The sequence below is a fragment of the Delphinapterus leucas genome, chromosome 1 (genome assembly GCF_059928025.1).
Source record: "Delphinapterus leucas isolate spDelLeu-1000000601 "Yukka" chromosome 1, BTC_Dleu_Yukka2, whole genome shotgun sequence".
NCBI classification, from domain to species: domain Eukaryota; kingdom Metazoa; phylum Chordata; class Mammalia; order Artiodactyla; family Monodontidae; genus Delphinapterus; species Delphinapterus leucas.
In genome coordinates, this window is record NC_143129.1 from 94,495,314 (window position 1) to 94,522,287 (window position 26,974).

General features: G+C 55.0%; 2 protein-coding genes across 8 annotated transcripts; one reads left to right on the top strand and one right to left on the bottom strand.

Moving 5' to 3' along the window:
* Positions 1 to 349: 349 nt before the first annotated feature.
* On the top strand, positions 350 to 6,406 carry AMIGO1 (adhesion molecule with Ig like domain 1). The gene is made up of 2 exons (XM_022584145.2): positions 350 to 1,134; positions 1,609 to 6,406. Exon 2 carries the CDS (start codon positions 1,674 to 1,676, stop codon positions 3,153 to 3,155), a length of 1,482 nt encoding a protein of 493 aa, XP_022439853.1. The 5' UTR covers positions 350 to 1,134; positions 1,609 to 1,673; the 3' UTR covers positions 3,156 to 6,406.
* Positions 6,407 to 12,079: 5,673 nt separating this feature from the next.
* Positions 12,080 to 26,253, bottom strand: LOC111180072 (putative transmembrane reductase CYB561D1). 7 transcript variants are annotated; one of them, XM_022584142.2, is made up of 11 exons: positions 25,767 to 26,249; positions 23,801 to 23,866; positions 23,312 to 23,416; positions 22,686 to 22,896; positions 22,101 to 22,387; positions 21,396 to 21,478; positions 20,787 to 21,040; positions 19,797 to 19,995; positions 19,535 to 19,656; positions 18,259 to 19,054; positions 12,080 to 14,398 (listed from the first exon to the last, which is right to left on the bottom strand). In XM_022584142.2, exons 1-11 carry the CDS (start codon positions 25,891 to 25,893, stop codon positions 13,895 to 13,897), a joined length of 2,754 nt encoding a protein of 917 aa, XP_022439850.2. In that variant the 5' UTR covers positions 25,894 to 26,249; the 3' UTR covers positions 12,080 to 13,894. The 7 variants fall into 7 exon arrangements, with proteins under 7 accessions (XP_022439850.2, XP_089774586.1, XP_089774579.1 ...); XM_022584143.2 differs by lacking the exon at positions 12,080 to 14,398 and adding an exon at positions 15,682 to 17,252 and having other exon boundaries at positions 25,767 to 26,252; XM_089918466.1 differs by lacking the exon at positions 12,080 to 14,398 and adding an exon at positions 17,784 to 17,981 and having other exon boundaries at positions 25,767 to 26,253.
* Positions 26,254 to 26,974: the final 721 nt, after the last annotated feature.

The window sequence follows — 26,974 nt, forward strand, 5'->3', positions numbered from 1 at the left end:
ACTATGCTGGCATTGCTCCATAAGGGGAGGGGAAAGAGCTGATACTGGTTTAGGAAGAGGGCAAGTGCCAGACTTAAGGGATGAATGATTTCCCCCAGGCTGGGAAGGATTTTGGAGTTTCCAGGAATGGAAACTTGTCCCTGGCTTGTATGCAGTCGGTGTGTGTGTGTGTGTGTGTGTGTGTGAGAAAGAGAGCGAGAGAGAGTTGCCTCACAGGGTGTCTGTGCTTGCACCAAAGATCCTCCCTTACCCCTACTCCTGCCCATCCAGCTTGTAGGCTGTGAAGCTGTACCCTTTCAGTGGTACCCCAAGAGTCGTGGAACAGTAGCATCAAGACTGAAAAATAAAGGCCCTTCTCCAAATCTTTCCCCCAAATGTTGGAACTTCACAGACCTAGAGAGAGGGGAGGGAGGAACCTCAGAACGTGACTAATGAATTTCCCGCCAACATTAAGAGCCGGGAGCTTAACCAGATTTCTCTAATTTGTAAAATTAGAAGACATGTGACGCATCTTGGCCCAGAGCCAGTTGCAGCGAATTCACTTCAGTTAGACCTACTTTTCCTGAGAGAGGTTTTGGTAGGTAGAAGGATGGGAGGGTGAAGGGGCTGGAAGAAAGTGGAAGAAGTAATTGGGGAACTAAGGGGCCAGAGCCCTCCTCCCGACAGTTTTCCTCGCCAGGTCCCAACACTTCCTGAGAAGGAATGAGCGGCGCGCGACCGCCGGTCCGCCAGTCGGGCTCCGACACAAACACACGCACGTGCGCCCCGCCCCCGCCGCGCGCACGCGCCCCCAGGCTCGGCGGCGGTGACGGGCGCGCGCGCGGTGTTCGCTGCCCCCACGCCGCTCCCGGCGCTCGGATCGCGGCGCCTCCCGCTCCCAGCACCGCTGCACGCCGGCCCAGCGGACCCGGAGACGGTGGCCGTGGTCTGGGGGCTCCGACGGCGCAGCGGTCGAGGCTGCGGCGCGGGGGGAGCGGAGCGGAGCCCGGCAAGTCCCCGGGAGGCGATGTTGCCGGGCGCGGGCCCCCGCGAAAGGCGGGCGCCGCGGCAGGCCGGCCGGTGAGGCGCCGCCAGGGGAGGCCGCGACGGAGCTCCCGGACCCGCCATGGGCTGAGACACGTCCTCGCCGAGCAGGTGCAGTGAGCAGAGGTCCCGCGGGGGGAGCCCGCCCCGACAGGCCCCGGGGCCCCTCAGCCCGGTTAGGGCTCGCCCTACCCAGCCTGTGCCCGGTCGACCTTCCTTCAGCTCCTCCCCAAAGGCCCTACTGACCCTGCCTCCAGACCCGGGCCCTGCAATCCCTGTAACCCCAACAGTCCCTGACGCCCCGGCCATCCCCATCCTCCGCTCCTGTGACCCTAGCGCAGCAGGCCCTTGTGCCCACCTCCTCCTCGGTCCCAGTATTTTGAGCTCACCGCCTGCACAGTGCTTGGGAACTACCCAGCATCTCTTCCTTTCTCTTCTAGCCCAACGGGGATGGGGCCGCGGGGTGGGGGGGAGAAGAGGGGAAGGCAGGAGAGTCGGTCCTTCCCGCCAGAGGCCCCGGTGACCACAAACCCATCCTCTTTCTCTTAAGCCTATAGTGAAAGTGACCCTTCCTTACCCCACCAGAACATGCCCGGGTGACTTCCTCCCAGATCTTCCTTGTGGCCTTCCTCGCCCTCCCCAGTGACACTATGCAACCCCAGTGTGACCTGCGAGGCCTCTGGCTCCTGCTGCTGTCCTTGTTCCTGCTCCTCTTTGAGGAGGCCAGAGCTGGCCGTCCCTTGGTCAGCTGTCCAGCCGCCTGCCTGTGTGCCAGCAACATCCTCAGCTGCTCCAAGCAGCAGCTGCCCAACGTGCCCCACTCCTTGCCCAGCTACACGGCGCTCCTGGACCTCAGCCACAACAACCTGAGCCGCCTGCGGGCCGAGTGGACCCCCACGCGCCTGACCCACCTGCACTCCCTGCTGCTGAGCCACAACCAGCTGAACTTCATCTCCTCTGAGGCCTTTTCCCCAGTACCCAACCTGCGCTACCTGGACCTCTCCTCCAACCAGCTGCGTACCCTGGACGAGTTCCTGTTCAGTGAACTGCAGGCGCTGGAGGTGCTGCTGCTCTACAATAACCACATTATGGCAGTGGACCGCTGCGCCTTCGATGACGTGGTCCAGCTGCAGAAACTCTACTTGAGCCAGAACCAGATCTCCCGCTTCCCTCTGGAACTGGTCAAGGAAGGAGCCAAGCTACCCAAACTAACGCTCCTGGACCTCTCCTCCAACAAGCTAAAGAACTTACCATTGCCCGACCTGCAGAAGCTGCCCGCCTGGATCAAGAATGGGCTGTACCTGCACAACAACCCGCTACACTGCGACTGTGAGCTCTACCAGCTCTTTTCCCACTGGCAGTACCGGCAGCTGAGCTCCGTGATGGACTTTCAGGAGGACCTGTACTGCATGAGCTCCAAGAAGCTGCACAATGTCTTCAGTTTGAGTTTCCTCAATTGCAGCGAGTACAAGGAACGTGCCTGGGAGGCCCACCTGGGTGACACCTTGACCATCAAGTGTGACACCAAGCAGCAGGGGATGACCAAGGTGTGGGTGACACCAAGCAATGAACGGGTGCTAGATGAGGTGGCCAACAGCACAGTGACGGTGTCCAAGGATGGCAGTCTTCATTTCCGGCGGGTGCAGGTCGAGGATGGGGGCGTGTATACCTGCTATGCCGTGGGGGAGGCTTTCAATGAGACACTGTCTGTGGAGTTGAAAGTATACAATTTCACCTTGCACGGACACCATGACACCCTCAACACAGCCTATACCACCCTCGTGGGCTGTATCCTCAGTGTGGTCCTGGTCCTCATATACCTGTACCTCACCCCTTGCCGCTGCTGGTGCCGGGGTGTCGAGAAGCCTTCCAGCCATCAAGGAGACAGCCTCAGCTCTTCCATGCTTAGTACCACACCCAACCACGATCCTATGGCTGGTGGGGACAAGGATGATGGTTTTGACCAGCGGGTGGCCTTCCTGGAACCTGCTGGACCCGGGCAGGGTCAGAACGGCAAGCTCAAGCCAGGCAACACCCTGCCGGTGCCTGAGGCGACAGGCAAGGGCCAGCGGAGGATGTCAGATCCAGAATCAGTCAGCTCGGTCTTCTCTGATACGCCCATTGTGGTGTGAGCAGGATGGGTTGGTGGGGAGATTCTGCCCCAGGAGAGGTAATGCACCCCTGAAGGATATGAGGGGATGGAAGAGAGGGCTAGCTGCCCAAGGGAGTGGGCTCCCCCCGAACTCAAGGGAATTGGTCACGGTTACAGCAACAGGCAAGACCCCAAGCAGGGTGTGGCTGCCATGATTTTCAAATATGGATATGCTAATTCTCAGGCAAATGCTACACCCCTATCCAGAGCCCTGACAGTTCTCAATGTGGTGGAAGAAGAGGAGTGTATCTGAGCTGGTGGGAATGAGGAAGGGGTGGGAGGAAGAGCGGATTCCTTAAACTTTTTTGAGGTCATCCATAGCTCCTTAAGAGAAAATTATTTGGAAAAAAAAATCATTTTTTCCTATCTCTGCCCACCCACACCTGCGATGTTGTGTGTGCTGGCGGGAGCTTCCACAGCAGCCATGTTGGGGAAAAGCTATGTTATCTTTGACCAGGAAGTCACACTTCACAGCTGGGGAAATTGGAAACCTTTGGAAAAATGAGTCAGGAAAAGGCTGAGACCTTAATCAGTAACACTCCCCAAAGCCGTTGTAAGACTTCCCACTAATGCCTTCCTCTTTCTGGATGAGCCCTGGGTGCATGGGTCTTTGCAGGAGCCTGGCCTGTTGCCTGTCAGATATGGCAACAATGTGAGATGTGGTATCTGTGCCTTGTCCTGGGACCAGTGGTACAGAGGGGTACAACATGAACCGAGGGGTCCATGTCACAGCATAGGTGCCAGCACAGAACTTGGAGATGGGGGATAAACTCCAGATTGGCTAATTCCCTGGTTGGTGAAACCCTTGGTTAGCATTTGATTCCCAGCACCTGTGTGTAGCACCAGGGTGGAGGGTGCTGAAAGCAGAGCTTCTGTGGATGCCTGCCACAGACGTGGGATGGGGGCCTCTTTGCACTGGGAGGAGGAGGGTAAATCAGCCTCTATTATGTAGCATCCAGCTGGACCTACCTGATTTTTTGTGTATGCCATCTCTTCATTCAGTCTCCTGGTCAAGTTCAGGTGGGATTCTGAGTGTTCCCTAATATGCTGCTCTGCAAAGGAAGGAGTCCGGGAAAGTCTGGCCCCAGCTGGGTTAGATTGGGCTCGGGGATGGAGGGGGCCGGGTATGTATCTCTTCTGTGTTGACAAAGCCGCTTTGCTCCTCTCCTAGAGATCTCAGCCCTGCTGCAAGGCCAAAGCATGGGATCTCATCATCCGAGGAGATGGAATTGAGTGGTCTCTACCACAGAACAGTGGCAGTTTGGAGTGTGGCTAAGTTTTGCCCTCTCCACGAGGTTCCAGGCAGTCTTGTAACAGACAGTCAGTGGCACTAAACTTTCAAAAGGAGACCCTGTCAGCCAGAGGTCTGTGCAGTTGTGGTTGTCAGGCCCAAGGAACTTAAAAACAGGCCCAACGTTCCATTCCATCCCAGTTGCAGGATACTTTGGGTATAGAGACGACAACTCCCTTTGACTCTACTGCAGGCCCTGGGAGCTGGTTGCTCTGAGCTTTGGCAAGGGGACGAGCAGGGCCAAGGTGAAAATGTTCTCTGACGTTGGTCTTTTCAGTCTCTCCCCTCTCTCCCACCAAGTCTCCTTCCATCGGAAGTTCTCCAGATCTTCTAGTTTTCTGATCTCTCTTTAGGTTCCAAGAAGTGTCATTTACCTGCGGGTGAAAGCTGCTTGCTAGGAGGGCCTAACTCCCGCTGCCTATTAAGATTCGGGGAGGGGACTGGAACTCAACGTCTGCTTCTTGTCTGTTCCTGGGATGTCAAGACTGCTGTCCATCCTTTATTAGTAACCTAGTTTTGTCAAGAGAGGTGCAGCATTTCCCTCAAGTACTTGCATGCTCATAGGGATGCATGCTTATAGGTCTGCATGCACCCCAGCACCTTGACTTCCATCAAGACAGTGAGTCTTCAGTCCCCACTAACGTCCACTTCCAGAGTGGTTTCCACCCATGTGCACAACTTCATGCACACAATTTTCTTGCCCTGTAGGAGAGACAGTGACCATGCCAGGCTCCACAAATACAAACTTTTGTACTTTAGATTTCTGAACTGCCTGAAGCTTCACCCACATCTCCACGACACTGAATAACTTTTCAGCAAAGGCTGGAGTTAGGAGAACTACAGGTTGAAGATCTTGAGAGAAGGGGTGATGAGGAGCTAGCTGGCTCTTCAGACCCCTCAGAAACCTTCCTTGGATTAAAGATGATATATGTGAGAAATAAATGTAGAACTAGGTCAGTGACAGACCCAGAACACTGGCAGGGGACCAGGGAGCTGTAAGTTGCTCTTCCTGTGTTAACTGCCCTGGTAAGACAGGGGCAGGAGGAAAACGTTGTCTGGTTATATTTCAGAGACTTCTGAAGATTCTGATACTGAAGCTATAGGAACCAGGACTCCCTCCTCAGACTTACCAGGGAATCGGGGAAAAAATCTCACCTCCAATACTGCAGCTTCCCCTCTAGGCACCATCTGGGGCTCTGAAAATCTTTAAAAGTGAATGTCAAATGAAGTGGGTCTTCTGGGGCCTTCTAGCTGAGTTCCTGAGGACTAGGAGGGCCATTTGCTTCATAAATCCTACCCAGTTTATGGCATAATATCAATAAAAGGCCCTGAGGATCTAAGTCTCCCCACTGTATCCACTAGGTTGGCCAGTACCTACCGGTTTGAGAGACTGGTAGACGTGCCTGGCTGCCCCACCAAGAGACTGAAGTGATGAGCCTCCTCCCATGGTTTCAGTCGATAGAACCCAAACGTAGCTTTCTACCTGGGGGATCGGGTACTCAGCGTATGTAAGCTCAGTAGAACCCCGTGTAGGAAACTGCTAGCTCTGGTTATAAGAAAAGGTCGAGCCATCACCCCAACCCCCATAAACCAGACGTGTCTCCCAGGAAGCAGGTGTCCCTGGAGACAGTACGACAGGGCTGTACGATCTGTCTGTGTGATTATTTGTGATTTTTTTTCTTTGCCTGTATTTATGAGGCTCCTAGGAAGGAGCCAGGAGCAGGTATACCCCAGCTGGGGAGAGTAAAGCCAACTGATTCCAGTTTTCCGTGTGTCCTTACTTTTGTACTTCCTTGTAGCCCTGCTGGCGGAGCAAGCAGGACTCCCCATGTCCAGGATCCTAGTCTTCCCACTTATGTACTCTCAGGCTGGCAAACCTTGGAGCCTCTGGGCTCTGAAAACTAGACAATGATCATTAAACCTGGCTTGAGTCTCTGTTCTGGCATAGTCTGTGACTGGTTTATTTATCTTTTCAGCCTGTGGCTGGGGTTCACTGGACCTCAGAAGGGTGTGGCCTGTCTAGGGGGAGAAGAGTTAAATGCTGTTATAAGGGCATGGGTTGAATCCACATCTAGGCATTAAGATGGACCAGGGGTCAGCCAACCTTTTCTGTAAACAGCCAGACAGGAAACGTGTTCAGCTTTGCAGCCCGTATAGTCTGTTACAACTACTCAGCTGTACCGTTGTGGCAGGAAGGCAGCCACAGACAGCACACAAATGAATGACTGTGGCTCTGTTCCAGTAAAACTTTATTTATGGACATTAAAATGCGATTTCCATATCATTGTAACATGTATTTGAGGTTTTTTAACCATTTAAAAATGCACAAACTCTTACTAGCTCACAGACCATACAAAACCAGGCAGCAGGTTGGTTTTGGCCAGCAGACCATAGTTTGCCAACCTGGCAGATATTCTCAAAAGAAATGTCACTGACGCTTTAGCAAGAGAGAGTTTAGAAATTCCATGACTTGGGGCTACAGCCTGTAAATAAAGAAGGCTTTCTGGATCCCTGGGGAGGAGGGTTGTCTCCCTGAAGAGTTCTCTTAAAAGTCTGGATCAAGCCTGCAAACTGTACCATGGAAAAATGCTTGGACTGGTTTAAAAGAAATGATGGGAGAGCAGCTCGGTTTCACAGTATTTTGATTATTACCGGTATATGTTCATGTCGTGAATGGTAACCATCTTAGTTTGGCTTAAAGTATATTAATTTAATAGGAAGGTTATTATTCATTGACAGTGTAATATGTCCTAGGCATTGCACAGAACACAGAAATGCGGTCCCCACTTTCTTGGTACAGAAGACAGCTTACCAGAAATTGGACTGGATTCTACTAAACTCTGAACACGCAGTTTCTTTGGCTACTCTCTTGGTAGGGGATTGTCATGGTAGATTCCACAAGGGAAGAGGAAATGGTGGTATAAGGAAAAGAGAAACTAAAAGAATCAGAATTTGGGGAATTCCCTGGCGGTCCAGTGGTTAGGACTCCACACTTCCGCTACAGGGGGGCACGGGTTCAATCCCTGCTTGAGGAACTAAGATCCCGCAAGTCATGCAGTGCAGTCAAAAAATAAAATAAGAATCAGAATTTGAATAATTACCTAATTTCTTACATTGATAAAATCTTGACCAAAGGACAGTCCTCCTCTGTCTGGAAAGCTATCTTTTTCTCTTCATGAGGAACAAGTAAAGTGGTGAGGGATGGAGACACCTCACAGCCAGCCACATCGGACCAGTCAACCTTGGCAGTCAATGCAATGACAGATGTTGATGCCAGAGCACCCCTAGAGTCTACATTTATATAGTATTTTTTAATCTTCCCAAAGCAGTTTTTGCTATGGCTGAGTTTAGCCAAGAGGGTGAGCTGATAAAGAGAACAGATCTGGGGAAGACTACTGAGAGTTCTCCCCTGTATTTTGGCCTGTGCCAAGCCCTGTCTCTGTGCCTGAAGCGTTTTGATACTCCTTTCTCCATCATCCCAAGGAATCCGTGGCTGCATCTCTTCAACCCTCCCCTTCTCCCCGCTTCCCCAACCCCCCAGGGAGTTCCATAGGTTCTGGCCAAGATGTGCAGTTTTGTCTGCCATGTTTTGCAGCTCTTCCCCTAGCTCCTCTTAGGTGGCACTGCAGGAGAATGGATGAGGTTAATATGATGGTTACCTTTTAGAACAGAAAATGGGAGTTCAGTGGATTGCCCAGCCTAGTCTCTCTTCCATCTGATCTCTCAAACTCCTTCCCTTTCTGCAGATGTAGCTCTTGTACCCCTTATCTTGTCTCCAGGGCAACCGCTGGTGAAGCTTCACTTTTCCCACCCACACTGCAGAAAAGTCTCAGGCCCATGCAATAGTATGGTTAGCTCTTCTGGTCTGGCTACAGTGAGCCTAGGCTGGATGCTTCCTGTCCCCAGGCTTCAGAGAGGAGAGCTAAAGCAGCTGCCACGTCAAGCCCTTTCATCAGGCTTATATACTGTTGTGTGGAAAACATGAAGTGTTTTCCTGCCCTGAGGCCTTCCAGTCAGACATAGGCTTTGTTACAGTCCCACAATCACAGAGGGCATGGAGAGAACCAACCTTTAGGACATGAGGCCCTGCAGGAACTTCTAGGTGCCCTACAGCACTGACACACATAAGGTGAGAGTCACTGACCCCAAAGTTGGGGGGTGTGTATGCATGTGCACGCCCATACAAACATGCACACAGGTTGGGGAGCACTGTAGCTGGATAGAACTTTGTGCTGCTTTTCCTGCACCTCCCACTGCTCCTTCGCTTGGCCGTAGTTTGCTTTAGGCGTGGACCTAAGCAGAAAGGCCGAGCCCAGTCTTGGGCATCCTTAGAAAGCACTGTGAGATAGGTGGGAATCTGCTTTAAAGAGAGGGGTGCTGGGGGCCTCTCATGTATACTCAATGAGACAAAGTTGAATCCTCTGGTACCAGAGACTAGCCTGAAGTAGCTGCTTAATCTGCTTTGAACAGAGGTTTAAAAAATCTGGGAGATTCTAATAGCAGGTAGATTAAAAACTGGAACTTATTCCCTGCACATTGGTAACTTAGTCAAGCCTTCTGGGTGGGTGGGTGGGTAGGGAGAAGGCGGTCTTACTGGAGGGAATGGAGGGAATCTGTCTGCTTTAAGCTTAGCCCAGTGCTGGAGACTGTCTACATCAAACCACCATCCAGGGCAGTTCTGGGGCACTATCCTCCTGCCTTTCAGCTGTGTCTTCTCTGTGCCTATGCTTTGCTGAGGCCATGACTGCAATGCCTGACTAGTGTTTCATTCCTGGATCCCAGGACAGAGAAAAATAAAATAAAATAAAACCCACCAAGATTAAAAAACAAATACTGAAGCCTCTGCGCTCCTGGGGTGCCTGCCTCTCTGTGTCCACTCCAGGCAGACTGCTGGCTGTTCTCAGACCAATGGAATGGAAAGTATCCTTCTTCTAATTTAAACATAACTGCTTTCATGGCGTGTTTATGTGTGTGTGCATGTGCGTGTGTGTTTTAATTCCAATAAAGTCCTTTGAGGAGGAAGGGGCTGTGATCCTACTCCAAGAGCCTGAAACAAGGAAGGAGAAACAAACCTATGAACAAGCCAGGGGTTGTGTCTCACAGCTCCCCACCTCCACCCTGTGCCTGGGTGAGGGCCTGAGGCAGCCTGTGGCTATGGGGGAAACCAGAGGGTTGGTGTGGCAGTGTTGTGTCCATTGCTGTTGCTCCTCTCTTCCTGGATTGTCTGCTCCGCCTTTCCCTCAGAAGAGCAGAATTAGGTAGGAGAAATTTAGATAGACTTGTGACCAGGAGCTCCAGACTAAGACCAGCTCCAGGAACTTCAGGCTGGACCTGGGGGATAACTGACTCCCAGATTTGCAGTCAGCCCTGTGACTTGAAAGCACTAGCTGGCAGCACTCAGGGCAAGCTTCACTACAGTCATGGCCTTGGTGGCATTCCTGACCTTGCATCTAGGAGGAAATGTCTGTGTTCTCCAGTGATGGCCAGCAACACAACCTCTCAGAGACTTGGGTCCTCTAAGCATCATTATCCATAACTGTTTATTGCCTCCCTAAAAGAAGCATAAAACCCAGAGTCAGGTTGAGTGAAAGAGAGATAAGGACAAGCACGTAATACCACCTGTTTACATCTGTTTAATGCTTTGAACTTCCCAATGCCTGTTAACATAGCATTCTGTCATCTAGCGCTCACAACATCCCTGTGAGATAGGTCAAGCAGTAAGTGATTTGCCTGTGGCCACACCAGTGTTAGGAGCTGGGTAAACCCAGACTGCAGGTTTCCTAGCTCCCAGGTCGATTCACTTTTCACTTCATGATATGTAGGCTCTTTATGCCAACCAGACGCAGGGGCAGCGGGAGCACTGAACCAGACGCCTCCCTGCTCCCTAAGCCTGCAGAGGGCCACCAGAAATGCTGAAGGAGTCAGGGGTGTCCCCTGGAGGCCAAGACAGGTCAACAGAAGGAAGGGCAGGAGTACTAGAGGTTCAAGGTCAACAGCCACCACTACCAGTGTCAGTGGAGCATGTACTACGTTCCCTACATCTTGACCTTTGTCAGGTGAAAAGGCCTTATTAGTTTACTCAGAGGATGCTCAGGGCCCACTCCCAGAGGAAGGATAAGGCTTGGCTGGGAGGTGAGACTCCTGACCCCTCCTCCCTCTGCAGCCCAAGAAGAGGGGGAAGGTGAGGGCTGGCTGACTCAGCCTGCAAGTGCTTAGAGATCTGGAGCTGAAAAGCCCCAGCACTGTGCAGGTAATGATTATTGTCAACTCCAAACGGGCCTAGGCATAGCAGCCAGCTGGCTCAGGAAGAATGCCTGGATCTCCCACGGTGAGGTTTTAAAAACAAGACCCACAGTAGCCATGCCCAGGGGTGGAAGGGTGGGGACGATGAGAAGGAAGGGACAGGCCAGTGTCGGGAGTGGGGAGAGGTAGTCTGCGCAGTGAGAGGGTGCGGACAGAGGAGGCACAGGCTGGCAAGAGATAGCAGCCTACCTTCGATGCAGCTGAAAAGCCAAGAAGGTGAGGGTGGGAGACTTCCCCAGACAGAGCTCCTGCCATTCAACACCACCCCCCAGCCAGGGGCAGGGCGGGGGGAAGTGTTGGGGTGGGAAAGCGGTGGCTATGGGAAAGATGGGGGCTTTGGGGTGGTATGTGAACCCAGAATGGTGATCCTATTACCATTTGGATTTAGATACAAAAAGCATCTATATTTCTAATGTCCTCAAGGCTGAGTTTGAATGTAATCATATTCGGAATCAGGACTTAGTGAGCTTGATATGCAAATTTGTGCAAATGACACAGAATTTAAAAAAACTTGAACACCCTGGCTTTTTTTTCTAAAAGGCAAAACAGGCTGGCTACTAGCAGCTTTCCCTAGTTAGGGGACAAGGGCAAAAGGGCAGCCATTTGCTTCTCCCACAAGGCCTCTGCCTCACTCCTGAGGAGCCCAGATAACACCCCAGATGGGGAGATACAGGGAGGTGGGGGGATAGAGGGTGTAGGGAGGAGGAAACACACAAGCAAGAGGCATATGCAGCCGTCAGCCCCCAAGATCCCAGCTGGAGGAAGAGTGCCCTGGCACTGAGGTCTAATGGTTGTCCAGCTGCTGCCCCAGGATGTGAGGGCAGGTGGTGATGGAAGGAGAAAGGAGGGGAGCGGAGGGAAGTCCCCCTACAATCTGGCCAGCGGGGAAGAAGGGCTCCTCCTGGCGACCTCCTCCCTATACTGCAATCAGACTGGCTAAGCAGGAGACCACCTGTGCCCCCCTCTCTGCCCTGTGCCTCTGCCCCCCCACCCCCGAGGCCTACCGGTCAGAGAAGTGACAGCTGGGACCCCTTCCTCCTGCGGAATATAAATGACTTCCCCCTTCCTCCCAGGGCTGGGAATAGACATCAGCTGGCACTGCCCACGCAAACTGCCGGCTGTCAGCCAGCCTGCCCGCTCACCAGCCCCCGCACCACCTGGGAGGAGGCAACACCTCAGGCAGGCTCGGGCTTTATGGTGTTGCCTGCTTGGCTCCCAGAGCAAGCTGGTGAACCCCACCCAGCCTTCCTACCCTGCTATAGACAGAGTAAGACTCCCAGCACTGACTGTGGTGGGCAAGGGGAGATGGGCTCCCTGATCAAAGCGACCCTCAGTGAGAATCTCCTCCATGCAGCCCCAGCAACCATCTCTCCCAAGTTCAGAACACACTGAGGAGTTGGAGAGGGGAGAGAGGGCAATGAAAAAGACAGGAACCATCACCCTCTGCATAGCAGGGGTCCCCCTTGAGATGCTCAGGGTCTGGAGAGCTCCTAGGAGATGACACCTGACCCAGGAGGATCCTAGCGAGGTCCGCTCAGAGAACCCCTCTGTCCCTGCAGTTCTCACTCCTGTACTGTTGAATCATACCAACCTCCCTGCTTCTGAGCCACCCAGAGAGGAGGTCTTGAATCTTCTAAAGACCTGAGAGATCCAAAATATTGCTATCTAGGAACATCTACCCCTCCTGCTCCTGGGACCTAGAGCTCCAGGCCCTACACCCCAGGCCTCCCAGAGTTCCCACTGAGCTCTCTCTACCAGCATTAACACCAATTTCCTGGCTCAGCCATTTTCAGTATTTGCCATGGTCTACGGAGGTCCCAGCTCCCCGACTGAGCCAGATGACAGTTAACCAATCTAGCAGCCAGCCCTTATCACCGAGGGCAGTCTGGGGAACTACTGATACTTTCAGTTTGGAACAAGGAGGGGTCTCTGCAGGGAAGAGAGCCCAGCCCTCATTTGCCAGCTGGCACCAAATTCAGCCCCGTCCTGGGCCAAAGAGCTGGCAAGAGATGGCACTTAAGGAAAGCTTAGCTGACGAGGGGAGAAGGGGATCCAGAGACACTTCGTTTTCTCTTAGATCAGAAGAGCCCTGCCCCATTTCCTTGACTCTTATTTTGTTCTAACAGCTTCGGAAGAGCTCCACGAAGCTACGTGCTAAGGCAAGGACCTGAGCCCTAAGAAGGACAAAACATGAGATGTTCAGGACTACTTTGCCACTGAGAGTGGATGTCTCGCAGCCCTCGAGCCCAGATCCTGAAGTGAGCTGAAGGAAGACCTTAGCTGGGCTAAGAAGCCGAGCCAAGGCTTAGTTAAGCCAATGCCCTTTTGCTCCTCCAAAAGTTTTAAAGTGACTTTAGTGCCTTTACTGTCTTGATGTTCTGGAGACCCTCACCTGGGCCCCTTCTCTCCACAGTGCCTGACCCCTTGTCCCCTGGTGCAGGGGCCAAATCGGCACAGATTCCTGAAAGGCCACGAGAGCAGACCTGTCCCTCCAGAGGGGTAAGGAGACAATGAATGTAAGAGTTACACTCTGAGTCTGCTGAGTGGGCCAACCCACGGTTCAGACCTGGGAGAGTGTTCTGTGACATCAACTTGACAGACACTGGATGTTAAGAGAAATTGTTTAGAAACAATCACTCATTACACAGACGAGGACACTGAGGTCCTGAGACATGTGACTCGCATAAGGTCCCACAATAGCGTGTACAAGGACCACACCCCATAAACAAGACCCACTGGCTCTCTCCACTACACTGCTTTCTCAAAGTGACCCAAAGAGCCATAGCTGTCATTCATAAGTTACAGGAATCCAACTTTTCACCAGGCATGCAAGCAAGAAATGACTGCCAGTACCATCAGCACCACCACCCAACACTTCTGTCTCCCATCAAGAGTGGAGGCTTCAGGATCAAGCTCCCCATCACCTTTCACTTGCGCCCCGTACATTTCCCCATTTGGGCCCACTGAGTCATCTGTCAGCAACAGCAGTTTGGGTTTCTGCAGCCCCTAGCCCAGCTAAGAAATACAAAAACCCTACCACTTCTGAAGTGGATCCCTGAAGGTCACCAAAGGAACCACTGAAGTCCAAGTCAAGTGTCCCATTTTGATTCACAGTTTGGAGGAATTCACATTTCCATTTTCTTCCTTGGCAAGTAGGAGCTGGAGATCTGGTGCATGATTACCAGGGCTGGATAGAGGGGCAGCACCAGACACAGGTACCAGGCTGCACCTTTGATCTGGGCCTGGAACCACACAGAGTGCATACCCAGGAGCACTGTTACCGTAGCCATTAGGTAGATCACCAGTCCACATGTCAGATGGTAGAGCTTGAGGCGAGCCACCCTTGAGACCCTGGCTGCCCGGGGACAGAGGAGGCAGAGCCCACACAGTGCCTGGATGCTAGTGGCCAGCAATGTCAGAGCCCCTACCCAGCTGTGCCAGGACACCAGGTGGGGCAGCTCACTGCGGGTCCTGCTGGAGATGATAAAGCCCAGGCCCAGGGCTGCGCAGAGGATGGCTAGGGTCTGCCCCGCCCAATGGAGTCGGATCCGGGCCTTTCGGGAGCAGAAGAAGAACAGGGAGTGCTCAGGCGAGAAGAGTAGGATGGCCTCAGCCATGCAGAGGCAGAACTGTGAACACAGGAGAGGGCCAGTGAGCCTCAGACCCAGCTTGGAGGCCTAAGAAAAAAGAGGTGCCCTCATACATCCAAACAAGGAGGACAGAGGGTGGGGGCTAAAGAACTCCCACCAGGACCACCTGCCACACAGGTCAGCATTTGTGGGCAGAACTGGGAATCCATGCTAGAGCGGAAGTCTCATCATTCAGGCTGACATCATGCCCCCACCTCCACCACAGACAATGACCCTCATTTCTTGACCAATGGGAACAGCAAATGTTAAACTTCCTCCTGAACTTTGGAGTGGGGAGCAACTGGATTGCACCCCTCCCACTTCCTCCTTTCAGGCCCTAATGGAGAAAAAAATGGTATCTTCCATGTCCTCCCACCCCCTTAAACCACCTGACTACCTGCAGCCCAGCCCTCCATGTTTCCTGATCTCACAGGTTGCAGGGAAAGATGGGGCCCTGGGCATTTCCCCCCACCTCTCTGAGCCTCAGAAAGGCTAAGCCTTCTGAAGGCTGGATGCTTCCTTAGGGGCATATCCAAACCAATCACCTGCAGAAAGAAGCCCAAACTCACCGCCAAGGCCATGAATACAGGGTGCCAGGAGAAAAGACCTAAGAATCAAAGAGAACAGACTGACGACTGGGCACCGTTGTTTCTACCCCTGTGGCTGGCTGGAGCCCAAAGAGTCTGGCTGGAGGGGAAAGGTCAGAGGAGTGTCTCCAACCCTAATGGGTAATCAGGAACTCCGGGCAAAGTGGAGCAGCCAAAGGGCCTTAGGGTGAGCAACCAAGAGGGCAAACATACCACTTTGGCCTGCGTTCCCCATTCAGCACCTCGCAGCTACCAGCCCAGTCCTAGAACAGACCTTGGCATCCCTCCTTTACTTGTATCATCCACGAGGGGCTTTGCTTATGATGAACTAGTGAGTTCCATTCACTTCAGTCGCCTCCTCTCCTCCCAGCACCCAAAGCCCCACCCTTCCAGGCCCCACCCCCAGGGCCACGCCCCACCGCGCCCTTACTACCCCTCCACAGTCCGCCCATCCACTGCTAGGGTCCCCACTCCACGCCTCTTAGCGCTCCCAAGCGCTGCCCCTCCAGCGTCTCGGCTCCGCCCCCTTCCCCGCCCCGCCTTGCACACTTACTCGTTCCTGGCCGGGACAGCACTGTCAGAAAGATGGTGAAGCCCAAAGCGACCAGGTGCGCCAAGATCCCACTGCTTCTCCGCAGCCACCGGGTCAGTCTCGGCTCCCTCTGTGGAGCGGGAACCAGACCTACCTCCAGGGACTGCATGGCGGTGCCCAGCCGCCCCACACTTCCAGCTGCCAGGGCACGTCTTCCGGGTTTGCGATCGCGGAGGCGGCCTCGGCTGCGGGAGAGGCTCCTCCCCGGGACGCCGCCGGCAATGCGGCGGTTCGTCCACAGCGCCCTCTGGGGGCTGGGGGAAAGCGCATCCGTCCTGGAGAGCCCCGAGGGCAGAAGGCGACTGGACAGCTCCGGGCCCACCGTGTGTCTTCTGCCCAACTCATGTGTATCTTTATGTCTACCCGGGCTGACGGGGCTTATGTCTCAAATAGCCTGTGGAAACTACATTTACGACAACTTATTTCACCCGAATCACAGATTTGGTATACTGAACCAAGAGTGTGAAACCAGTGTTTTGAACAGTTTTCCAGAAATACTGGATTTCCCTGGTTGCCCACTCTCTCCTGCCACCTCTTCTTCTGTCTTGTTAAGGGAATAAGATCCCTCCCTGCCTAAAAGCAAGGAGACTGAAAGGACAGGAGAAGGCTAAAAACTAGTGCCCTGTGCCTGGTGAATTCAGGTTTGAGGACCAAAGGAGGGACGTGCAACAGTCGTATCCCCTGTCTGCACAGTAGCTGTTGTCCCCAGTGAGACAAATGGAAAAACTAGGGCACTCCCAGCCCTTGCCGCCTCCACACCATCTGCTCAGCCCTGGGGAGCCAGGCGAACCTGAGGGGCTAGGGCCTCCCACACAGCTGCTGCCTCCCACACCAAGGGAAGTTCTGTAAGTGAGGATACCTTTTCCCTTACTGCCTCCAAAAAAGGGTGTGGTTCAGCTTAAGGAGGCCTACCTGGGAGAGGCCGTACCCCTTCCTGAAGGGTAAACCCACAGGCCATGGAGAAAGAGACCAAAACCAGGCTGTCCCACAGAAATCAGGGACATCCTGAGTGCAATTACCAACTCAAGCTCCAGTGGTTGAGAAAATAAGGCTACTAGTAAGAGACAGAAAGGGCTGAAGAAACTGAGGCAGAAATTCAGAGACAGGACGGAGGAGCAGGATTGCTGGAAGACCAGAAAAGGGCCACAGGGGGACATCCACAGACCTTCAAGGCCAAGATCCAAGAGTAGAGCCAGAGGTGTGGCTCCCCTCCCACATCAAGTTTCCTTTCCCAGTGGGACTGTAGTCCCCTTGCTCGCTCCGAGCCACATACCTCCTCATCCTAAGACTCCCCCAGTGATACAACCCCCGGCCATTTCCACAGACTAAGAGGACAAAAATATACGAGTGTAAGAGATTTTTTTTTGCAGGCAAGTGACGGGAGCTGGAGTCTGACTGCCTATCATCTCAGCCTCCTGGGGAGCAGCTGGGGACAGTAAGGACACTCACTTTGTTACATTTCTTTCCTTCCTTTTCTACGTTTCTGTTTTTATATTTTCTTAGCAGCAACAGAACAGGGAGACAGTCTTGAGGTATTTTAAAGAGTTTTTTTTCTTAAAAAAAATAATATAAAGTTATAAAAAGCGGCAGCAGCCTGGGGCCCGGATCTGGAGGGGAGGAGGTGCTGGCGGCTCCATCGCAGTGGGCAGGCACTTTCTTGTTAATGGGCTTTTGACTGTAGGAAGACAAGAGGCAAGAGACAGGGTCGGGCTGGGGGTCTAACTGTCCTCCTATCCAGCAAACTATGTGCGCCAGAAAAGCTAAGGCTTGATTTCCTCCTGCTGGTCTTGTGAGTAAAGCTGGGCAAGGGGGAGGATGAACGCCAGCCCAGCAGAGGCAGCCTGGAGATCACCCATGCACACGTGTGACAAAAACACACTCAGGCCCCATGCAGCTGTCAAACTTACTACTCTCATATGGGCACCAAAGGTGTTGGTATGCATCTGGCCAGTGCCTAAACCAGGAGGGCATCTCCCCTTCCCACCTCCAATGCGTTCCTCCTGGCTAAGGTCATGTGGATAGCTCATAGCATGCTACTCCAGGGCTCCCATCAGAAGAGGCAAATAAACCTGGCTGCTGGCTTTACCAGAAACCCTGGAGAGCTTGCCTGCCACCTCAAAACCTGGCAATGGGTATATGTATAAGATGGGCAGACATGCATACGGGGACCTTGGGTTATGTCCCTGCCCTTTCACGCCCTGGTGCCCAGAGGCAAAACCAATGAACAAGACCAGCCCACCCAGCCTGTGCGCAGCGTGTTAGGCCACAGCTCAGGGACCCAAGCTCAACCCCACTGCCCAAACCTTTCTTATCAGAGCTCATGGAGTCCAGCTTTCTCTCCTTCAGGGAACAGAGGTAGCTCCAAGTCCTGGAGTGAGGGCCACAGCCAATTCAGAAAGTGGCCCTTTGATTAAAGCAAGCAGGGGAAGGGGGAGAGGCAGAGGCAACATCTCCTTAGCCCAAAGGAGAGGGCTGGGGATAGGGGAAGGCCCACGTAGCAAAAGCCGGGGTCACCTCTCCCTAGAGCAGATGGCCCAGGAATGCTCTCTCAACTTCCCCAGCCTTCCCTTCCCTGCACAGACGTTTACTTAAGCACCTCTTTTTGTCAGGTGCCTGTGCACTCCAACCTCATCCATCCTGACCCTTCCCCGCCCCTGCTCTTCAGGGAGCTGGGCTGGTACCTTCAGTGTAGAACACTTCTCCTCAAAGGCCAGGGCTGGACCCGGCTTCTTGCGACGCACAGAGCAAGCCGCGTCGGCAGGGGCACCAGCCTGGCAGTGCTTGGCCTTCACTGGCCGGCAGTAAGTGGCCAGGTTTTTCCGCTTCTTGGCTACCTCCTCCTCAGAGAGGCAGTTGGTCGGCAGGGCCTTGGCCGGGTGTCCAGCCGCTCCCTGGTTGTCCAGATGAGAAGCCTTGACTGGCGTGGGGGGCTGATGAGGGGAACCCCGACAGTCCAGGGGCCCTGCCCGCTTCACTCTTGGCTCCACCGTCCCATTAAGCCCCATGCCCAGGCCTGTTTTAGTCTTGGCCGAGAGGCCCCGGCAGCCAGAGGGTTTGCCTTTTCCAGTGGGCTCCAGGACGCAGGTCCGTTTGAAAGTGGTGGGCCCAGGGGATAACTTTCGCTTTCGAGAAGGAGCCTCCACCTCGAGCCCGTCCTTGCCTTTGGATGACTTGCTGGCCTTGGAAGGTGGGAGCTTGCTGAAGGACGGGGAAGGTGTGTTGGCAGGCAGTGGTGAGGTGATAGCCTGGCTCCCGCCCATGCACTCCGCCTGGCTGCAGGCGGCTGCCACGTTGGGGGAGCCTGCAGGGTAGCCAGGGCCAAGGCTGTCCTTGGTGGGGGGCGTGGAGGCTGGGCAGGCAGGTCTGGGGGGTGGGCCTGGAAGGCGGGGGCAGCTGCCCGTAGAGGATGGGCTCAGGGGAGCAGATGGCGGGGAGCTGACAAGGTGGGATGGAGGCTCAGCCGCCGGGGGGATCTTCCTGCAGCAAGAAGAGAGCCCCACTGTGATGCCAAGCAAGCAAGAGGGCCTCCCCACCAACATACAAGTCTTTCCACCCACGTAGAAATGGCCCACAGAGCCCTGGCAGTGCCGCCCTCTGCTGGGAAACGCTGGAACTCAGGGATAGGAAGAAGGCACAGGGAAAGGCAGGAATGAACTAATATACACACCCTTTAAAAACCTCACTTTAAATCTCAGGCTGGACATCCCCTATCCCTACTTACCCAAAAGGTACTGGAAGTGATTGGTGAGAGTTAAGATTCACTCCCAGGCGACCCATTCAGGCCCTGCCTTAGCCCAGCTCCAGGCTGCCAAGTTTCCCCACCTCCTGTTCACCCTACCTGGGGTCTTCCTGGCAAACAGACAAGCCACATCTATAGGTATGTGTGACGAATTAGGGGTTCTGAATCCCGTGTATCCTGGGGCCTGGGAAGGGAGGTTCTGGGGCCGAGAGACTCACTTCCACATGTGTGAGCTGAGGTGCCGTTCCAGCATAGAGCTCAGTGCCGAGCAGAACCGGTCCAGCCGGCGGCTAAACACGTAGCATCCTGGACTCACCAGCCGGCTCCCAAAGGTGCAGAACTGGAGGCAGAAGGAAGGCACATGGTTAAAGGGGCCTGAAATACAGGGAGGGCACCTTCACGTAGGATCTGACCTCCTCCCCACATTGTGGGCCAGGAGGACTGGCTCCCCACCCGCAGGTCCCTGCCCCAGGTCCTTACCGCCTGCGGCCGAGGGGGCCGGGTTGCATAATGGCAGTCAGTGGGGAGGTGGAGGTCATCAGACGTCCCCTCCTCCTCACTCTCCTCGCTGGAGGCCTGGGCACCACCCCGGGGCAGGGGGAAGGGGAACAGGCCTGGGTCCCCATCACCACCACAAGGGCCTTCATCATCGAACTCACTCTCAGAGGAGGCCCGGGACCTGGAAGGGCCAGAGGGGACGTGAGGGGGATGTGATGAGCGTGGCTCACGGTAGGTGTGTCCCTGAACCTGCCAAGCTCCAAAAGCCAGGGCAGACACCCTGCTGGGCGATCAGACAAAGAGGAAGGAGGACAGGAAGGGAGGGAACAACAGAGCTCACAGAGTAAGAGCCAGAAAGATCAGGGGCCACAGCTCCCAAGGGGTTTTCTCCCCAGCCCCTTCACTTCCCTGGCCCTGCCTCCTCAGGGGAAAATCTGCTTCACATTCGCCTCCTCCAGAAAATCTGAGTATAACCGCACCCAGCTCTGGTCAGCCCAGTCAATTTTCTCAAGCCCCTTCTTGCATCACATATTCCTGTGAGCCTATCTGTGAGCTGAGCCTATGTTTCGTGTCTGCCCCCATGTTACAGGCAGAGATGCGTGTGTGTCTCCTTCCACAAGGCAGGCTCTCCCTGGGTTCCAGCGCAGCCTCTGCACACGAAGGGGCCAGTGAATTAATACACAGTAGGACTGCCTCACCCAGGAGCCTGACCCTTTTGGCCTGTTGGAAGCAGCTGGGAAAATGGTTTTTCCTCGGTGTTGGAACACTACAGAGAGCCTGGGGTACTGCGGTATGCCGGGTTAGGAACAGGGAGTCACCCACCTCCACACCACCGCCAGGGGCCCCTCCCCACACACTCAGGGTGGAGTGAGCAGCATCTTCCAGGGCACTCCCTAGGCCTGTCTCCAGGGGTTCCTGATGGCCTGGGGCCAAGTGTCCCCAGGTAAGATGGGCGCTGGATCCTGGACGTACCTGGGCAGTGCACAGTATGGGTAGGTCTGCTTGGCACGAGCAGAGAAGGTGCTGCTGGGAGCAGCCACTGCTGCCACAACCTGGACTGAGGAGGGGGGCTCCTGGGAGGGGCGCTCAAGAGCTGCCTCCTTGCGCCCTGGGCTCTTCTCCTTGGGAGACTCCCCTTTGCGGGAGTTGGCCTTCAGCTCTGCCACCAGCACGTCAAAGTCCTTGGCTCGGCCCTGGACTTCCCTGCGCTGGTGCACGGAGTGGATCTAGAACACAGCAGGGGGGAGGGTGGGGAGGGGCTGAGCAGAGGTAAGGGGCAGTGGTGTGCTCTGGCCTGGGCAAGTGAAGAGGCTGGGCATGTGAGTGTGGGTGTGTCTGTGTGTCCTTGTTTCACTTCCTGACAGGGCCAGAACCCTCCTCTGGAGAGGGGGATCTGGAAGCCACCCCCTGCCCGCTGTCCCCACCTTGGGCCCAGTATGGAGAACCTCCCCTCCCCTTGCCTGGTCTGGGCTTAACCCCCATCCCTTCAGCTGGATCTTGGATGAGATCTCACTTGCTCTCCCTGCCCAGGGCCCGTGTCTGTGCTGTCCTCCCTCACTGTGCAGAGGGACTGGGGGTTACCTTGCAGGTCAGCAGGCGGGTACAGATCTTTTTGGTCTCTGGATTTATTACCCCACACTGCCTGTTGAGGTCGCACTCCTTCCCTGTGGGGAAAGCGGTTCCCATGAACCCCAAGGCCATTTCTGGGAGGGTCTGGCGTCTTCAGGCCAAAGGCCTGGGAAGAGCTGGGCCTAAGGCAGGAGAGCCTCTGGGCCTCAAGTCTGGGGCTGCAGCCTTCCAGAGATACTCCTCTGGGCAACAGCAGCTCTCTGCTGGGTGTAAGAACCATCCCGTCCCCATACCAGCCCCGGCACTCCTTTGGGGGGCCCCAAGTCTCAAACAGGGCAACATGTACCAGGAAACAAAAGCAGCTACAGGCATCTGGGATGCCAGGGAAACCAGCTATGGGAGGCTTCTGGTGCCCTGGATCTAGACGAGAAAAGAGATAAAGTTCAACAGCCCAAGGTGAGGAAAAATACCTTCACCTTCTTGGGCACAGGCTCCCATGGCCTTAATCAGGAGACCTGGGCTGAAGAGAATCTTCCAAGAGAGCAAGCAGGTCAAGTGAGTGTCCACGTCAAGGGATGACCAGGGGCTCCTGTACCCTGGCACGCTGTGATGGCCAAGCCCACCCTTTCCTGACCCCCTCTCCATCAGGCCCAAGGACAAAGCAGTCCAAAGGAGTCCCCACTCTACCTTCCTGACCCCAAGACCACGACTACTCACGAGCCATCTTCCGGTGGGTTTTAGGGGGCAGCCTGGCCCCACCAGGCTCCTTTTCAGACGGGCTGCCTTCAGCCCGGTGACTGGAGCCCTCGCTGGGGGTTATCTCGATGCTCCCTCTGCCAGGAAGTTCTTTAGAAGGGGATGCCATGGGGTTTTTTCCAGGGGAGTCCTTGGTGAGGCCAGCCGGCTGGCTGAGGAAAGCAGAGGGCGGAGCCACCCTGATTCCGTGTCCATCAGGCTTCGGGAGACTGGACATCTTTTCCAGATTCACCACAGGCACGAAAAGGCTATACATGGAGAGAGGGTGCAGGCTGGGAGGTAGGGAGGCTGGGCCTGGACCCCAGACTCTAGCCCAGAGCCATCTCCTTTCCCAGCCCTGGAACTTGGGTGGGCTCCTGCAGGGGTGCAGAACATGGGAAAAGGGGACCCCATATTCCCTGCAGCAAGTAGAAGGGAGCTGCAGAGAGAGATGGCTGCCTCCCGCAGTGAGCAGTGCCCATCGCCCCACAGCTGCCTCCATGTGTGCCAACCCCTCCCTGGGCTAGGGTCAGGGCTTGTCTCAGGGAGTCTCCAGCCTTTCCTTACCAGAGGTTGTCCTTCTGGGTCTTCTCCGGAGGCTGGTGGCCACGGCTCCGGGACCCCTGGCCCTTCTCCCTGGAGGAGGTTTTGGTGGAACCTGGGGCCCTACAAGCTGGGCCCTGACCGTTCACTACATGGCATTTCTGAGAGCTGGCAGGGGCTGGAGGTGGGGGTGGGGCCCGGGCGTAAAGCTTGCTGAGCGGCCCATGTCTTCTTTCTGTCACCAGGAGGTGGAGAAAGCAATCGAGGTGAGTGGCATCAACTGTCTCCTTCCCCAACCTCCTAACCCTGCTCACAGACTCATGATAGAGAACCTGGAGTTTCCAAAGCTTAGATTTTAAATTTGCCTCCTTCCCATTTGAATTTGAGCCTTCAAGACTCAAAATTCTAGGAATCAGCTTCCTGAACCTCTTAGCTCTTCCCAGACGCTAGAACTTTACTCCACCAGATGCTAAAAGGTTGCTTAAACAATAACCCCAACCAACCACAATCTGTGAAGCTCCCCGCCTCCACCTTCTTATTCCCAAAGCCTCCCTCCATTACCCACATGACCTCCCAATTGGCCCTGTCCTCAGAGTTCCATGTTCCACCTTCCCCTGTCCCCTCTATCTCCTCCCGAGGGCTCCCCTCACCGCAGTGCTTCTGGAAAGCTTGAGGCTTCACCACTTGGCTGCAATGGTTACATACAACCAAATAGAAGTCGTCATGGGCAGGGCAGTGCCCGAAGATGGACATGTCTGCAATGACAGAAGCCCTTATCACTGGAGCTGAGGACACCAGATTTTCCCTGTAAGATCAGAGAACACTCCCACCCACCACTCAGATGACACTTCCCCTCCCAGCTGATATGACAAGCTTTATATTGGATGCTTCCAGCTTCCAGAGTTCAATCTAACCAGTCCCTAAGAATGTGGGCTTTCAGGTGAGTGGGCACCAAACACCAGTGATTAGGATCTCCCTCAATAAGTCACAGGAGCCAGGGGAATAGGCTGACTCAGACCTATCAAAGTGAGAATCCCCAGACCTGCTGCTTCAGGCAGCCACCTCCTGGGTTGTGGTGGAAGAAGGGAAGGTGGTCCTGTCTGCCCTGGGCCCCAGCCCCAGCATGTGTCAACTCGCACCTTCTTTAATGAGGGTCATGGCATCCAACTTCTTCAGGTTTTTGTTACTCTCCTCCAACTCAGCCCCTGGAGGAGAAACACAGCTCAGAAGGACCACCCCCATCCCAGAAGCCCCATCTCCCATCCGACCAGGTCCTGGGGCCAAGCAGGAGGAAGCTCTCACTACTTGACAAGCACCTGGTGCTCAGGACCACTTGGAGAACCTTTCAGTGGATCTTTCTCAAGTGCCCATTCTTCCTTCACCTGCTACCTCTGGAATGAGCTGGCCCCATGAGGAGGGATCCAGCCACCTTTCTTATGGATCTTTCATTCCAAGGTACAGTTCAGGATTTCACTGCTGACTGGCTGGGTGACTATGGGTAATTATCTCTTTTCTGGGCCTGCTTCCCCATTTAAACGGGAAACAGTCCTTAACATATTTTACTACAGATCCCTGAGTCCCTTCTTGAGATTTCTCAGACAGGTCCTTTCTGCTTTTCTGTGGCATCCCAAACAGATAATCTCCTAGGTCCCCATCCCCAATTTTGTTCCACCTGGTTGCCATGGCATTGTCAAAGTTACATCCAGCTTCTCAGGTCCTGCACTGATAGGATGGCCACAGAGGAGAGAAACTGCTGTCTTAGGGCCCTTCAGCATCTTCAAAGTCCCCTTGATCAGCTATGCAAGCCCTTTTACTCTTAAGAGGGGGTTTGGGCAAGGGTTGCGCTTGTACCTCAGTTTCTGGGTTGATGACAAAAACGTTTTAGCTGTGCAAAGTAGCTCTTTCCCCATCCCCCTATCTTACTCCTCTCCCCTCCCTCCTCTACGCCCCCTCCCTGTCCCTTGGAAAAAAAATCAATTCTGAGTCACCAAACCCGTCTGATTCCATTTCCGGTTCTCAATGCACCCAGACCCTGACAATGGCCCCATCCTTGCCCACCCAGCATGGGGCAGTTCTGGGGTGGCCTGAGGCTCCCACTTAGGTCTGCTTCTGACACCTACTAACAGACGTGCACCTTTCTAGAATGGGAAGAATACTGACAGTCTTATATAATCTCCAGATATGAGGGGTGGTGGGTTAGGCATGCAAGAAACAAGGGGCAGCTTCCACTCTTAAGTCCATTAAAATGCAGTGATGGACAGAACTGAGCTGGGAGTTGGACGTCTCAGAGGAGAACAAGTGTCATCAGAGACCGCTCCATGTGGTCTCCTCCTCCACCTCTTCTCACTTGCAAACTTCTTCAGGGGTGTGATGCCTGCTGTCACCCCAAAGGCCACGAGGCCAGATGCCCCCTGGGGCCCAGGAGACAAAGATCAGGAGAAGGGGCTGTCAGCCTGCTCACCAAAAGCACTCAGGGGCCTAGAGAAGGTGGGGGTCAGGGGAGAGAGCCCGGGAGGCAGGGCAAGAGGCCCGGGAAAGGACGGAGGGTTGGAGGCATGTATGGATGGACGGAGGAGGGAGGAAGGGAGGATGGATGGATGGATGGACCGACGAACTAATGCGGAGGAGGCGGGGGTCTAGTGGCACTGCAGCCGACAGGCAAACGCCGAAAAGGAGCAAAAGGTGTAGGGCAGAAGGCGAAGGAACAAGGGGGGTTGGGAGGGGGGCACAGAAGTGGGGTGCGTGGGAAACACGTGGAGAGGACTATTGCGAATGGGGAAAGCTTGAGGCAGGTGCAGGAGGGGCGGAAGCTGGAGGACAGCAGGCGAGAAGAAACATAAAAGCAAGCAGATGTGGGGGCAGGTACTGGGCAACGACAGAGGCAGAGGTGGGCAGGGTGGGCTGCTGGAGGAGAGCAGGCGCTAGGACCCGGAGGCGCGAAGGTGTCGGAGCAGGCGGGCACTAGGACCCGGCGGGTCCTTTGTTTGGGGGGCCGGGGAGCCGGACGGCGGCTCCCGTCGGCAGCTCCCCTCTGTTGGCGGGGGCCCGGAGGGGGGGAGGGGAGACAGTGATGGGGTCTTCAGACTCTAGGGGTGCTTCACTCACCGTCGGCCGCGGGCAGCTCGGCCCGCTCCACCCACGAGCTCCAGCTCTGTCCCGCGAAGTCATCGAGACTCGGCACCCGCCGCTCCAGAGCGGCCATTGCTGCCGCCGCGCGTTCACGCACCGCCATCACCGCCGCGGACGCGCGCCCGCCCCGGCGCCGCCGCTGCGCGGCCCCCTCCCCCCATCCCTGCCGCGGGCACGCCTCCCCTCTCCCTCCCACCTTTCCAGCTCACTCTTTGCGCAAGCGCAGCACTGGTTGCCTTCCCCTCACTCTCCCTGCTGCACAGCCTTCTGGGAAACGTAGGCTTAGAGGTGGTGAGGTTGCCTACTGAGCTTGACGAGAGAGCCCCTCCAAAATGCACAATTGCGGGGGAAAAAGAGACCAAAGCCCCAGGACCTCTGCTCCTAACCGTTGTGAACCCATTCTTTGTGCTACCAGCCCACTCTCTTAAGTTCGCTGCACACAAACCCCAGTCCCAAACCTCTCTCTGCCCAAGATGCCCCTTTAAACCGTGCCTCCGCCAGCTGGCTGGCTCCCGTTCCCGGGCTGGCGGCCACGAAGCGACTTCGCTTCCCCGTAGATCGAATGCGGTAGGTGCAGGGAGGTGGGCGCTGTGAATCAGAAGGGCAAAGGGAGGGGGTCTGTAGGATGTGCTGAAGGACACAGGGGTTGGAGTGGGGGGAGGGTCCTCAACTCTCGGGTTGTGCCTCCTGTGTGGCAAACCCACGCTGCCCTGACGCAGAGCAGAGGGTTGAAGTGGCGTTGTCTGGGTTTGGGAGGACCTAGCTGAGCTGACCGGGATCACCTGTCAGGATGACAGAAGGCTATCTCCGAGCCAGAGCCAGCCCCGGAACTGGGGTGGCCCTGAGGCTGCTGGTGTTTGCAGCATCTCTGCTGATCCATCTCTCTCCTCATGAGCACTGCGATCGATACCCTGTACCGCCTCTTCCCAAACCCTGGCTGGACCCTGACTCCATCCAACCCTTTGGCTTCTTTTTCTAACGAATATTTTCTCTGCTGGCAGGGCTGCTACCAGAGCCTGGGCACAAGGAGATTTCCCATCAGATCTGTCATTTTCCTTGCTAAGGCCTGGAAAATACCTTAATCATCCACCTCTTTCTCTTTTCTCAGCTGATAACATTCCTTCCCACCCTCACATAATCAAGAGACAAAAGCCTGCCCCCCACCCCATCACATCAGAAAAGAG